Consider the following 9,787-nt stretch of genomic DNA (forward strand, 5'->3'; position numbering starts at 1 on the left):
TTTTTGTTTCCTAACTGACATCAGAAAAACGTTTTTTAGCATCTAAAATAACCAAAACATGTGGGCTGATATTTTTTGTCAAATGCAAAACACCAATAAAAATGACTTAAAGTGTCCCAAAACTACTTCAAAATGACCCCGGAAATTCCGAGTTTCAGAAGGTCCCGCCCCCTTGTTCATGACATCACACCAGGACGTCTTGCCTTGCTTGAGAATCAAAACAACGGCGTCAGATTCGGAGAAGATGCTTTCTTGTTACTCATCCAGTTATGAATATGATTCAAATAGTTCTGAAAGCATAAACGTTTGCAATCGATTAAAGAAGTCCTTCCGTCTCATTTTGAGGCGTCTGGACTCCAATGTAGCGTCCCAGAAAATGCACAAGATGGCGCCCAAGCTCCGTTGGAAATGGGCTGATTTGTCTGCTGGGAATTTGTGTCAACTAGTATCAAATAGTAGTCTTGGTGCAACACACGATTCACCATGGCGTTATTTTTGTGTTTTCCTTCTAATTTCGCCATCAACACAAAGTTTTCAGACCAAACAAAGTACCCAAAATGCATTGTGTGTCGCTTTCTCGGTCAGGGGCGTTCCTTTAGTGACATCACATACGGACTCGTCACAACTCAAAAACAAGACTTCCTGAATATTCAGCGCGAGTCTTAAAACGTAAAATATAGCTAGCTAGATGCGGTGGAATCTTTATAAAATACGCTCAGTAGAAGTCATTTGAAGTGATTTTACAAATTATGGACACAACTTGTCCGGAGGCGTCGCTTGTCCTTTTAAAAGTCAACCATTAGTCATTTAGTAGTGTCTTTGACCCGGCCGGGTTGGTCGCCATTAATACAATTAAAACCCTGACATGTGTTCCGTTAAAATAAAATTCACTATGACAACTTAGACTTGGCCTTTTTTTTAAGGAATCCAATGCAATTATACATTAAAAAAAAGAAACCTCAACTACAAAATTGCATCTTGTATTGTTCTGGTTGGCAATTCAGATCACATATGTGGGCTTCTCTTGCTACTTTTAGTGCAAATTTACAATCCCAAACCATCTTTTTTTTTTTCAAAAAAGTGACCAAGCTGATTAAAAAGAAAAATAAATAAAATCATAAATACATCAGGCTTTCTTAAAAACAAGCTAACTTTTTTTTTTAATCCACCAAGGCTTATTAGTCTTTAAATTGAAATTACAGCTTTTTTATGTCGGTGCATGTGAGCTTGTTTTGATATGTCTGCAGGCTACTTATACATCTTCACGATGCAAAAATGTGCACCACTTAATTGTCTCACCTACATTGCTACCGTCGACACAGAAGATTCTCCAACTTGAGAAACTTTGTATAGAAAACATGTGCTTCCATAAAATAGCAAAAAAAAATGCAGCAATTCAAATGAATGCTACTGCTAGCTATCTATTAGCTATATGCATATGGTGACAATTAAAGTGCACGGTGAAAGAAAAAAATGCCGCCTGCATATTCCACCCTCAACTACTATTTACACACACACACACGCACGCGCACACACACAACTTGCAATGTTGGGCCAGGTGCTATCAGTGTTGTAATCCCGACGCTATCCAATGAATGACAGTTTTAACCGAGCAAGCACACCCAACCGCCGGCGACATCTCAGGTTATGAACCAAACAGGCCCCAACATTGCAGACTCGACTGTTAGAAAAATGTGATCATGAACAGCCACTAAAACAAAAAACAAAAAAAACAATGGAAGTAAAGGGAATCTTGTAAAAATGTGATTTTTTTCTCTGATTAGGATTTATGTTAGCTTGGTTAGACAAGGTCGGGGGGGTTAAAAAAAAAAAAAAAAGCTCAGAAGTCCTCCTGGTCTGCTTGTGCGCCTTCTTCAACATCGTCGTCGTCGTCCGGCGGTGCAAACCCCTCCTGCAAAAAAAAAAAAAACAAGTGGAAATGTTTCCACATGCTTGTGCACGTTGTTTCTTTCGGATTTCCAATTACGGTGAGTCACTTTTAAAGGAGAACCGACACCATTTTTTTGTTTCCTAACTGACATCAGAAAAACGTTTTATAGCATCTAAAATACCCAAAACACATAGGCTGATATTTTTAGTCAAATGCAAAACACACAAAAAAAATGACTTCCAGTGTCCCAAAACTGCCACAAAATGAGCTCGAAAAATGGGCAGATTGAGAAAGTCCCGCCCCCTTGTTCATGACGTCACTATTGGACACACACTGCCTTGCTCCAGAATCAAAACGATGGCTTCAGAGAGTTCAGATTCGGAGAAGATGTTTTCTTGTTACTCATCCAGTTATGAAGATGATTCGAATAGTTCTGAAGAGGAAAGCATACATGTTTGCAATCGATTAAAGAAGTCCTTCCGTATCAATTCGAGCCGTCTGGACGCCAATGTAGCGCCCAGAAAATGCACAAGATGGCGCACAAGCTCCGTTGGAAATGGGCTGATTTGTCTGCTGGGAAATGTAAATTTCTCCACTGTGAGACGAATACAGGTACATCCAATCCATTAATTCGTCTGTTTATTCATTTATTCATCTGTGTTTATTTACTTATTCATGTGTTTGTTTATTTATATATTCATTCATCTGTGTTTATCAATTTATTTATCCGTATTTCTTTATCCATTTATTTATTGATGTATTTATTGACGCATTTATTTACTCTGTTTATTTATTTACATATTCCGTTATTTATGTGTGTATTTATTTGTTTACTGCGTTTATTTATTTAGGTTGGTTTTTATTTATTTATGTATTGATTTTTTTTTATTTATGTATTTATTTATGTATTCATCTGTGTTAGTGTTTATTCATTCATTCATTCATCTGTGGGTTTATTTATGTATTTATTGATGTATTTATTGATTGATTTATTGATTAATGTATTATTTATTCATCTGTGTGTGTGTTTATTCATTCATTCGTCTGTTTTTATTTATTTATTCATTCGTCTGTGTGTTTATGTGTTTACTTATTCAGTTATTTATCTGTGTATTTGTTTATTTATTTATTCATTTGTGTGTATCAATTTATTCATATGTGTTTATTTATGTATTTGTTTGTTTATTTATGTATGTATTGATGTATTGATTTATTCATTCATCTGTGTGTTTGTTTATTTATTTACTTATTCAGTTATTTATCTGTGTATTTGTTTATTTATTTATTCATTTGTGTGTATCAATTTATTTGTATGTGTTTCATCTGTGCTGTATGTCATGCATATTAGCATATTTGACAATAAAGCTGACTTTGACTTTGACTATGTATTCATCTGTGTGTGTGTTTATTTATTCATTCATCTGTGTGTTTATTTATTATTTCTATTTGTTTGACATGTATCTATTTATTTGTGTTTGTTTGTTTGTTTGTTTGTTTACCTCAGTGGCATAGAGTATCTCCATGATTTTGTTGAGGACCGGGTTGCTTTCATTCTCTCCGTCCTGGCAGATCAATTCAATGTTTCTCAGTTTGTCAAAGTAAAAGTCCCTCTCCTTCTCGAGTCCATCCAAGGTCAGCTTCATATCCAATAGCTGCATTGTGCAGAGAAGATGAAAAAAAAAAATGCATAAAATGATCATCAAATTCGAGTCGGGTTGCGACTGGAATTTAATTCTTTAATTATGTTGGACCCCGGACGAGGAAAATCTTTGGCCACTACCTGCTGGTTGAGCTCCATCATCTCAGAGTCTCCCCCGTTGCGCATCATGGCGGGGTTCCTGCGGGCTGCCGGCGCATTGATCTGCCTTTGCGGGGCGGGGACAATTTTGGCTGCGGTGGGAGATGTTCTGATGGGGCCTTCAAAGACACAAACAAAGAGCTTTGAGGATCCCTTCGCACTTGCCGGGATATCAAGAGGAAAAAGTTGCCATCACCCTGGAAAATGCCAACCTTATTTTTTAGAGCAGACAAGATATTAATTTCCAGAAGTTGCACTTGGAGAAATTATTCAGGAACAGATAATTATTGTTAGATAAGGAGACGGGAGCGGGGGCAACCACAAGAAAAAACACAGATACAGTGATACCTCGGTTTACGAACGCTGTAGCTAACGAACTTTTTGCCTTATGAACATTAAGTTCGCGACAATATAATCTTAGCATACAAACTACTTTTCAGGAAACACATGGAGCGCCACAATGGCTGGCGGACTAGTTTTTGGCGGAAGAACGCCAAACCACACGGCCGAAAAGCGCCACTGTGGCTGCCGGACTACTTTTCCACACCCACTTTCTTTGAGTGCACTCAGTGCAGACATGGTTTGTAATGGAGTGGATACAGTCCAGTTTATTTCTTTAATTACAAGCACATTTATTATTCATAAAATAAGGTATATTTTGTGTAGTTTTAATGCTTTAGTAGAAAATTAGGTTTTATGGGGACCTGGAAATGGATTCTTCTCATTTTTAATGGTTTCCTATGGGAAATTAATGTTTGGAAGACACACTTTTCGCCTTACACACACTTTCTGGGAACCAATTAAGTTCGTTAGCTGAGGTATCGCTGTACTGATAATTGTGGGAGGATCTTCTTCCTTTGAGTGCAGACGTGGTTTGCTATCGAGAAGAGTACTTTTACTTTTTTGGGACAAAAAAAAAGACCTCACCACAGGCTAGTGTTAAGCCGAAGAAGACACCAAAGAAAATTACAGTCGGCAGCAATAGCAGAGGTTGAAAAACTTCTGTTGATTTGGATTAACGAAAAGCAGCTAGCAGGGGACAGTGAGTGAGGGTATTATCGCCGAGAAAGCACGGCAACTTCACTCGGATATCAGCAAGAGGCAACGACATCAACGGCCATCACAAAGGTAAATAAAACGACTTTCTTATACAGTACAGTTTATATTTTTAATTATAATACAATAGCACATTTATTATACATAAAATAAGGTATATTTTGTGTAGTTTTAAATGTTATTTAGTAGTAAATTATGTTTAATCGGGAATTGGAAAGATTATTCTCATTTTTAATGGTTTCCTATGGGAAATTAATGTTTGGAAGACACACATTTCGCCGTACACACACTTTCTGGGAACCAATTAATTTCGTAAGCTGAGGTATCACTGTATTAAGAAAGCCTCAATGCACTACAGCAAACATTAGGACAGACCAATCCAGGTTGAGAGCAAAGATGGTGAGGAAAGTGAGTAACACACGCTGCCATGAAATGGGCGTTACCTGAGCGAGCAGGTCTGTTGGGTTTGTGGACAATGGGGTGACCTGTGTTGGAGGTGGGGATGTGGTTGCGTCGAGAGGAAGAAAGGTGAAATGAACATTTTTTTTTTTCTTCCCCCCACATGCACGCAACAAACACACACAACAAACCGCACTGCACCTGAATTGGGCGGCGGCGTTCCCTCGAGGCTCTGGCGTAACAGGAGAGGGTCGTATTCTTTGCCGTCGTCGTTAGCATCAAAAAACTTCTTAAACCACTGAAGGAATTCAAAGTTGTCTTGGAATTTGCCTTTGACCAGCCTCTCGACGGGAATTATCTAAGGGAGGAAGGAGGGGGACAGTTTGAAGACGTGGCGAAATCCGGCGACAATCGTCCATCTTGGCTAACCTTATCGACGGACATGGTCTTGAACGACGCCTGCAAGACTTTGAAATTGTGAATGTATTCGTGTTCCAGTTTGGCGTTGAATTTGACTTTTTTCAATAAAATGCTACTCGGAAACAGCATGTCCATGAACTGACAATACGCAGCACCTGTGAAGAAAACATCATCACGTCAACACCGGATTGCGCGTACGTATCCGAACGAACGCTCGCTTACCTGAGCCGAGTTGCTCGATTTTGGTGTACGTGAGCTGTAAGGAGTCGTTGACCCACGCCAGCATGTCGTGGCGACTCAGGTTCTCAATGGTCATCGAGGTGGAGTAGACATTCACCGCCATCCTCCCGCTTCACATCAAGTCAACACTGTTGACTTGAAAAAAGATTATGTTTAATCGGGAATTGGAAACGGATTATTCTCATTTTTAATGGTTTCCGATGGGAAGTTAAAGTTTGGAAGACACACTTTTCGCCTGACACAAATTTTCTTGGAACCAATTAATTTTGTAATCAGAGATATCACTGTATTAAAGGACAACGGACGCCTCCGAAAAAAACAAGTTTGCCATTCAGATATTTTTAGGCCAGCAGAGAAGGCCTTGCAGGCCCTGACGACCCACCACTACATTTGTATTGGCATTTTCCCCTTCCTCATTGCTGCGTGTTTGCTTTCAACATTAAGTTTGTAGTAGACGTGCAAATCCCACCATGACGACCCTGATCCACTGCGGAAAAGGATGCTTTAATCCTCTCCTCTTTCATCTAGAACTGCTTCATGTCACAAAGAGGGTACAGCAAGTGCTGAAGAATGAATAATAATGATAATACATTTCATTTATAAGCGCCTTTCCAAATCTCAAGGTCACTTTACAGTCACAGGATAAGTTTTTTTCTATAGGTGAGAAGCGGCAACCACACGCGCCAGCGTTCACTCAACCCGGAAGTAACTCAAATAGATAGGACGCTAGTTCGCTAGCTAATGGATAGCAAACAAATAGCTAAGATAGCTAATAGACAGTCAGTAGCTAGCTAATAAATAGTACAAACAGGACTTATGAGGATGTGCTAAAAATAAATATATTTTGGCTATCTGGCTGGCTAGCTTTTAGCTATCTAGCAGGCTTATATAAAACAATACAATAAAGCTGACCTTGAAAAACACTGTCAGAATTGCAGCGCCTTAAGGAGGCGGGGCCGGGTAGTGCGGAGTGCTCGCCTCCGTGTGAAGGTTTGGGTGTGAACCGTCGCTAAGTGCGTGCTCGCCACATTAATGTATTTCATTGTCATACCGACATTTAATCGAGGGCCGGAAAGTACTGCGGTCAACAGCTCATCTAGCCGAAGCACCGAGTGTGTCATTTAAAATCGATAGCAAACTATAAAGCACCCCTATATCATGAGTATTAAAAGGAAAAGTACATGGAGAAGCTCAACTGTCGTGGTTAAAATAAATAATCATCCATGTAATCATATTGCTCACCTTCACCGGGTGTGTCGTGGTGTAAACCGCCTCCGAGCAGATTAATCTTGATCACCTTCAAACAAGTACTTGGGCACATAAAAAAAAAAAGGGAACATGAATGAAGACAGTCACGCACTCAATTACTTAAAGGACAACCGACGCCCCCAGACAAGTTGTGTCCATAATTTGTAAAATGGCTTCAAATGACTTCTACTGAGCGTATTTTACAAAGATTCCACCGCATATAGCTATATTTTATCTTTTAAGACTCGCGCTGAATATTCCGGAAGTCTTGTTTTGAGTTGGTGACGAGTCCTCACCCTACGTCACTGAAGGAACGCCCCTGACCGAAAAAGGACACATTGTCGGAGTCCTTGCATCACGTCATTGCATTTTGCTGTATACCGCGTTTGGTCTAAAAACTTCGTGTAGAACCAAAAAGAGGAAGAAGATGGCGACAAAGCCTCGTGATTTATTCCTTACACGGAGCTTTGTCGCCATTTTCTGACTCTTTTTAGTGCTAAATTTCCCGCCCCCAGATACCTCAGCGTTTTAAGTCATTTTTAATTGGTGTTTTGTATTTGACTAAAAATATCATACTGCGTGTTTTGAGTATTTTAGATGCTATCAAACGTTTTTCTGATGTCAGTAAGGAAACAAAAAAGTGATGTCGGTTGTCCTTTAACAGTTTTGCTTAATCCCCAATTAACGGTTTAACCAAAGCTAGTTAACAAAGGCAGCTGTGATAATAGGGGACGGGGAGGAAAAATAAAATAAAAACAGACAGCACCAAAACATTTCCCGTCATCTAAAATAACACCGGATGTTGCGCCGAATAATCATTTCCTGACAGGAGAGACTCACAGAGACAATTTGCATGACCGTGAAGAAAAACTTTATAGTAAACAATCTAAATTTAAATGAAATGAAGCATGACTATTCACAGCAAAGTGAAATCTGGAAAATAGATTCACATTTCAAATATTATTTTTCCGATTGGCAACACAGAGAAACACATCCTGTCCGACGGGAATACCAGGTGTCCACCTGAATAAATAAATGCAGCACCTGAAATAGACACCTCTTCTTTCTTTCAGGACAAAAAAAATACATAATTATGGGTTTAACTTATGGGCGGTTCATTAATATCATGCTGCACGAGTTGTGACATTTGCGTGGCGGAAAGTAAATATGTCATCTGTGCCAACTACACCGCCGGCATGTGTCACCGTAAACGTTCTTAGTAGCAAATCAGACATGGCATCTGTAAAGCTGAAAATAAAGAGTGTCATTTTGGAAATGGACGCTAAATAACAAGTTACATTTCGATTGCATGACAATTTCTTTCCAATAAACTTATTTTGTCAATGGGTCAAGGAGGCAACTTTGACACACCAGTCACTCCATTTGTTCGTGTTTCGTCAGGCGTGATAAAATGAATACAGATTCTTACACTGAATTCCCGAGAAAAAAAGAGAGTGTCTACCTGCTGCTCTGCAAAATATATTTCGGGTGTGATGCAATTGAATTTAATTGCATCGTTATTAAAAAACGTTTCTAACTCGTCATCAACCCGATCAGAACGCATTTTATGTTTCGCCACAGCAACAGAACGTCGGAAGCGTACACGGGAGCTGCAAATACAATCAAAGCAGTGACAAGTCATTCATAATGCACGTAAATGTTGTTTGGATGCAAGGGGGACGCGTTTCGGCGAGTTGACAGTACAACCCCGCTACTGCTAGCGCCTTGCTAACTTCTGCTAACATCGATCGGACAACTAAATTGGGATTTGGGGGGGGGGGGGGGGTGTCGGGTCGTGGCGAGTGCAAACGTCGCTTTGGCCTCAGATCAAAGTGGAAATATACAGACGAGTCGTTAAAACGTAAACTTGCTCTGCGTCAAGTTAACGTTACCCCCTCTGGAGGCCCGAACGAAGACGCACATTACGAAAAGAAAGGAGGACTGTCACCCCGTGTGACGCTGCGGCAATTAGCCCGTCCACCCGACAATAAAGACCAGACATAGCACTAAATGTCCACATGCTGACGCGAAAACGATTACAATGCCGTTGAAGTGAAGTATGAACTTACTTACAGGCGATCAAGTCCCTTTGGCCGCAGTCGGTGCTGATGATCGAGATGAGGTGCTTTTCCGTTGCTCTAAACCGAGTGCTCTGCCTGCGAAACGCTTAATTCCCGGTGCCCATTGCGCATGTGCAGCTCAGTTGCACTATTTTCTCGTTGGATTTGGTGAAACTGTTGTACGCACGGGCTCCATGTCGGTTCCTGCAAAACCACCGAAGCCCAATTTGAGTCATTAACACTTTTTTTCATCGAACGGCTTCCTTGAAGTCATTGTGAAAGTTTAATATTGTACAATAAGGGTATTGGGGCGGGCGGGTTTATGTTAAATATATTTGACTGCATTTTCCATGTTCGAGTCAGATCCACTTTTTAGTCGTTGGAATAAACACGTGTCTGCGTTCAGTCTTGTGTGCTCCTTCCTCAACGGCTACAGTATATTCCTACGATGATGGTCCTCCTTTTAAATGTGTCGCCTCAGTTTCATTGACGTGCATCTTCGGTCATGCTTGGGTTTAAATAACCGCTGCACTTATTCGACATCAAACAAATTGGCACTTATTCGACAACAAAAAAGTCACGTTATGATCGATAACGATGATTTAATAGGTAGGCTGTCGTTAATTCGAGAGTTAAAACGTGGTCTTCGGGTGCAAGAAAGCTACGATGACATAT

The 9,787-nt window shown here is 40.0% G+C and overlaps 1 protein-coding gene across 5 annotated transcripts; it reads right to left on the reverse strand.

The window, feature by feature from the left end:
• Positions 1–14: 14 nt before the first annotated feature.
• LOC148883550 (microtubule-associated protein RP/EB family member 3-like) lies at positions 15–9,760 on the reverse strand. Of its 5 annotated transcripts, none has more exons than XM_089022137.1 (9): positions 9,126–9,760; positions 7,047–7,114; positions 5,787–5,932; positions 5,574–5,719; positions 5,346–5,502; positions 5,189–5,230; positions 3,672–3,808; positions 3,391–3,543; positions 15–1,912 (listed from the first exon to the last, which is right to left on the reverse strand). In XM_089022137.1, the coding sequence occupies exons 3-9, from the start codon at positions 5,905–5,907 to the stop codon at positions 1,841–1,843; spliced, it is 828 nt and encodes a 275-aa protein (XP_088878263.1). In that variant the 5' UTR covers positions 5,908–5,932; positions 7,047–7,114; positions 9,126–9,760; the 3' UTR covers positions 15–1,840. The 5 variants fall into 5 exon arrangements, with proteins under 5 accessions (XP_088878263.1, XP_088878264.1, XP_088878261.1 ...); XM_089022138.1 differs by having other exon boundaries at positions 9,122–9,760; XM_089022135.1 differs by having other exon boundaries at positions 5,787–5,939; positions 9,126–9,759.
• Positions 9,761–9,787: the final 27 nt, after the last annotated feature.

Source organism: Hippocampus bargibanti, linkage group LG19, assembly GCF_051943395.1.
Source record: "Hippocampus bargibanti isolate YZ-2025 linkage group LG19, ASM5194339v1, whole genome shotgun sequence".
In the NCBI taxonomy this organism is placed as follows: Eukaryota; Metazoa; Chordata; class Actinopteri; order Syngnathiformes; family Syngnathidae; genus Hippocampus; species Hippocampus bargibanti.

Bases quoted from the DNA above. Each gene is read 5' to 3' on its own strand.
- LOC148883550 (XM_089022137.1), bottom strand. From the start codon at position 5,907: ATGGCGGTGAATGTCTACTCCACCTCGATGACCATTGAGAACCTGAGT. The intron at 5,503-5,573 runs GTTAGCCAAGAT...TTCCTCCCTTAG, and splicing joins AGACCATGTCCGTCGATAAG to ATAATTCCCGTCGAGAGGCT. The intron at 1,913-3,390 runs GTAAACAAACAA...TTTTTTTTGCAG, and splicing joins AGATACTCTATGCCACTGAG to GAGGGGTTTGCACCGCCGGA.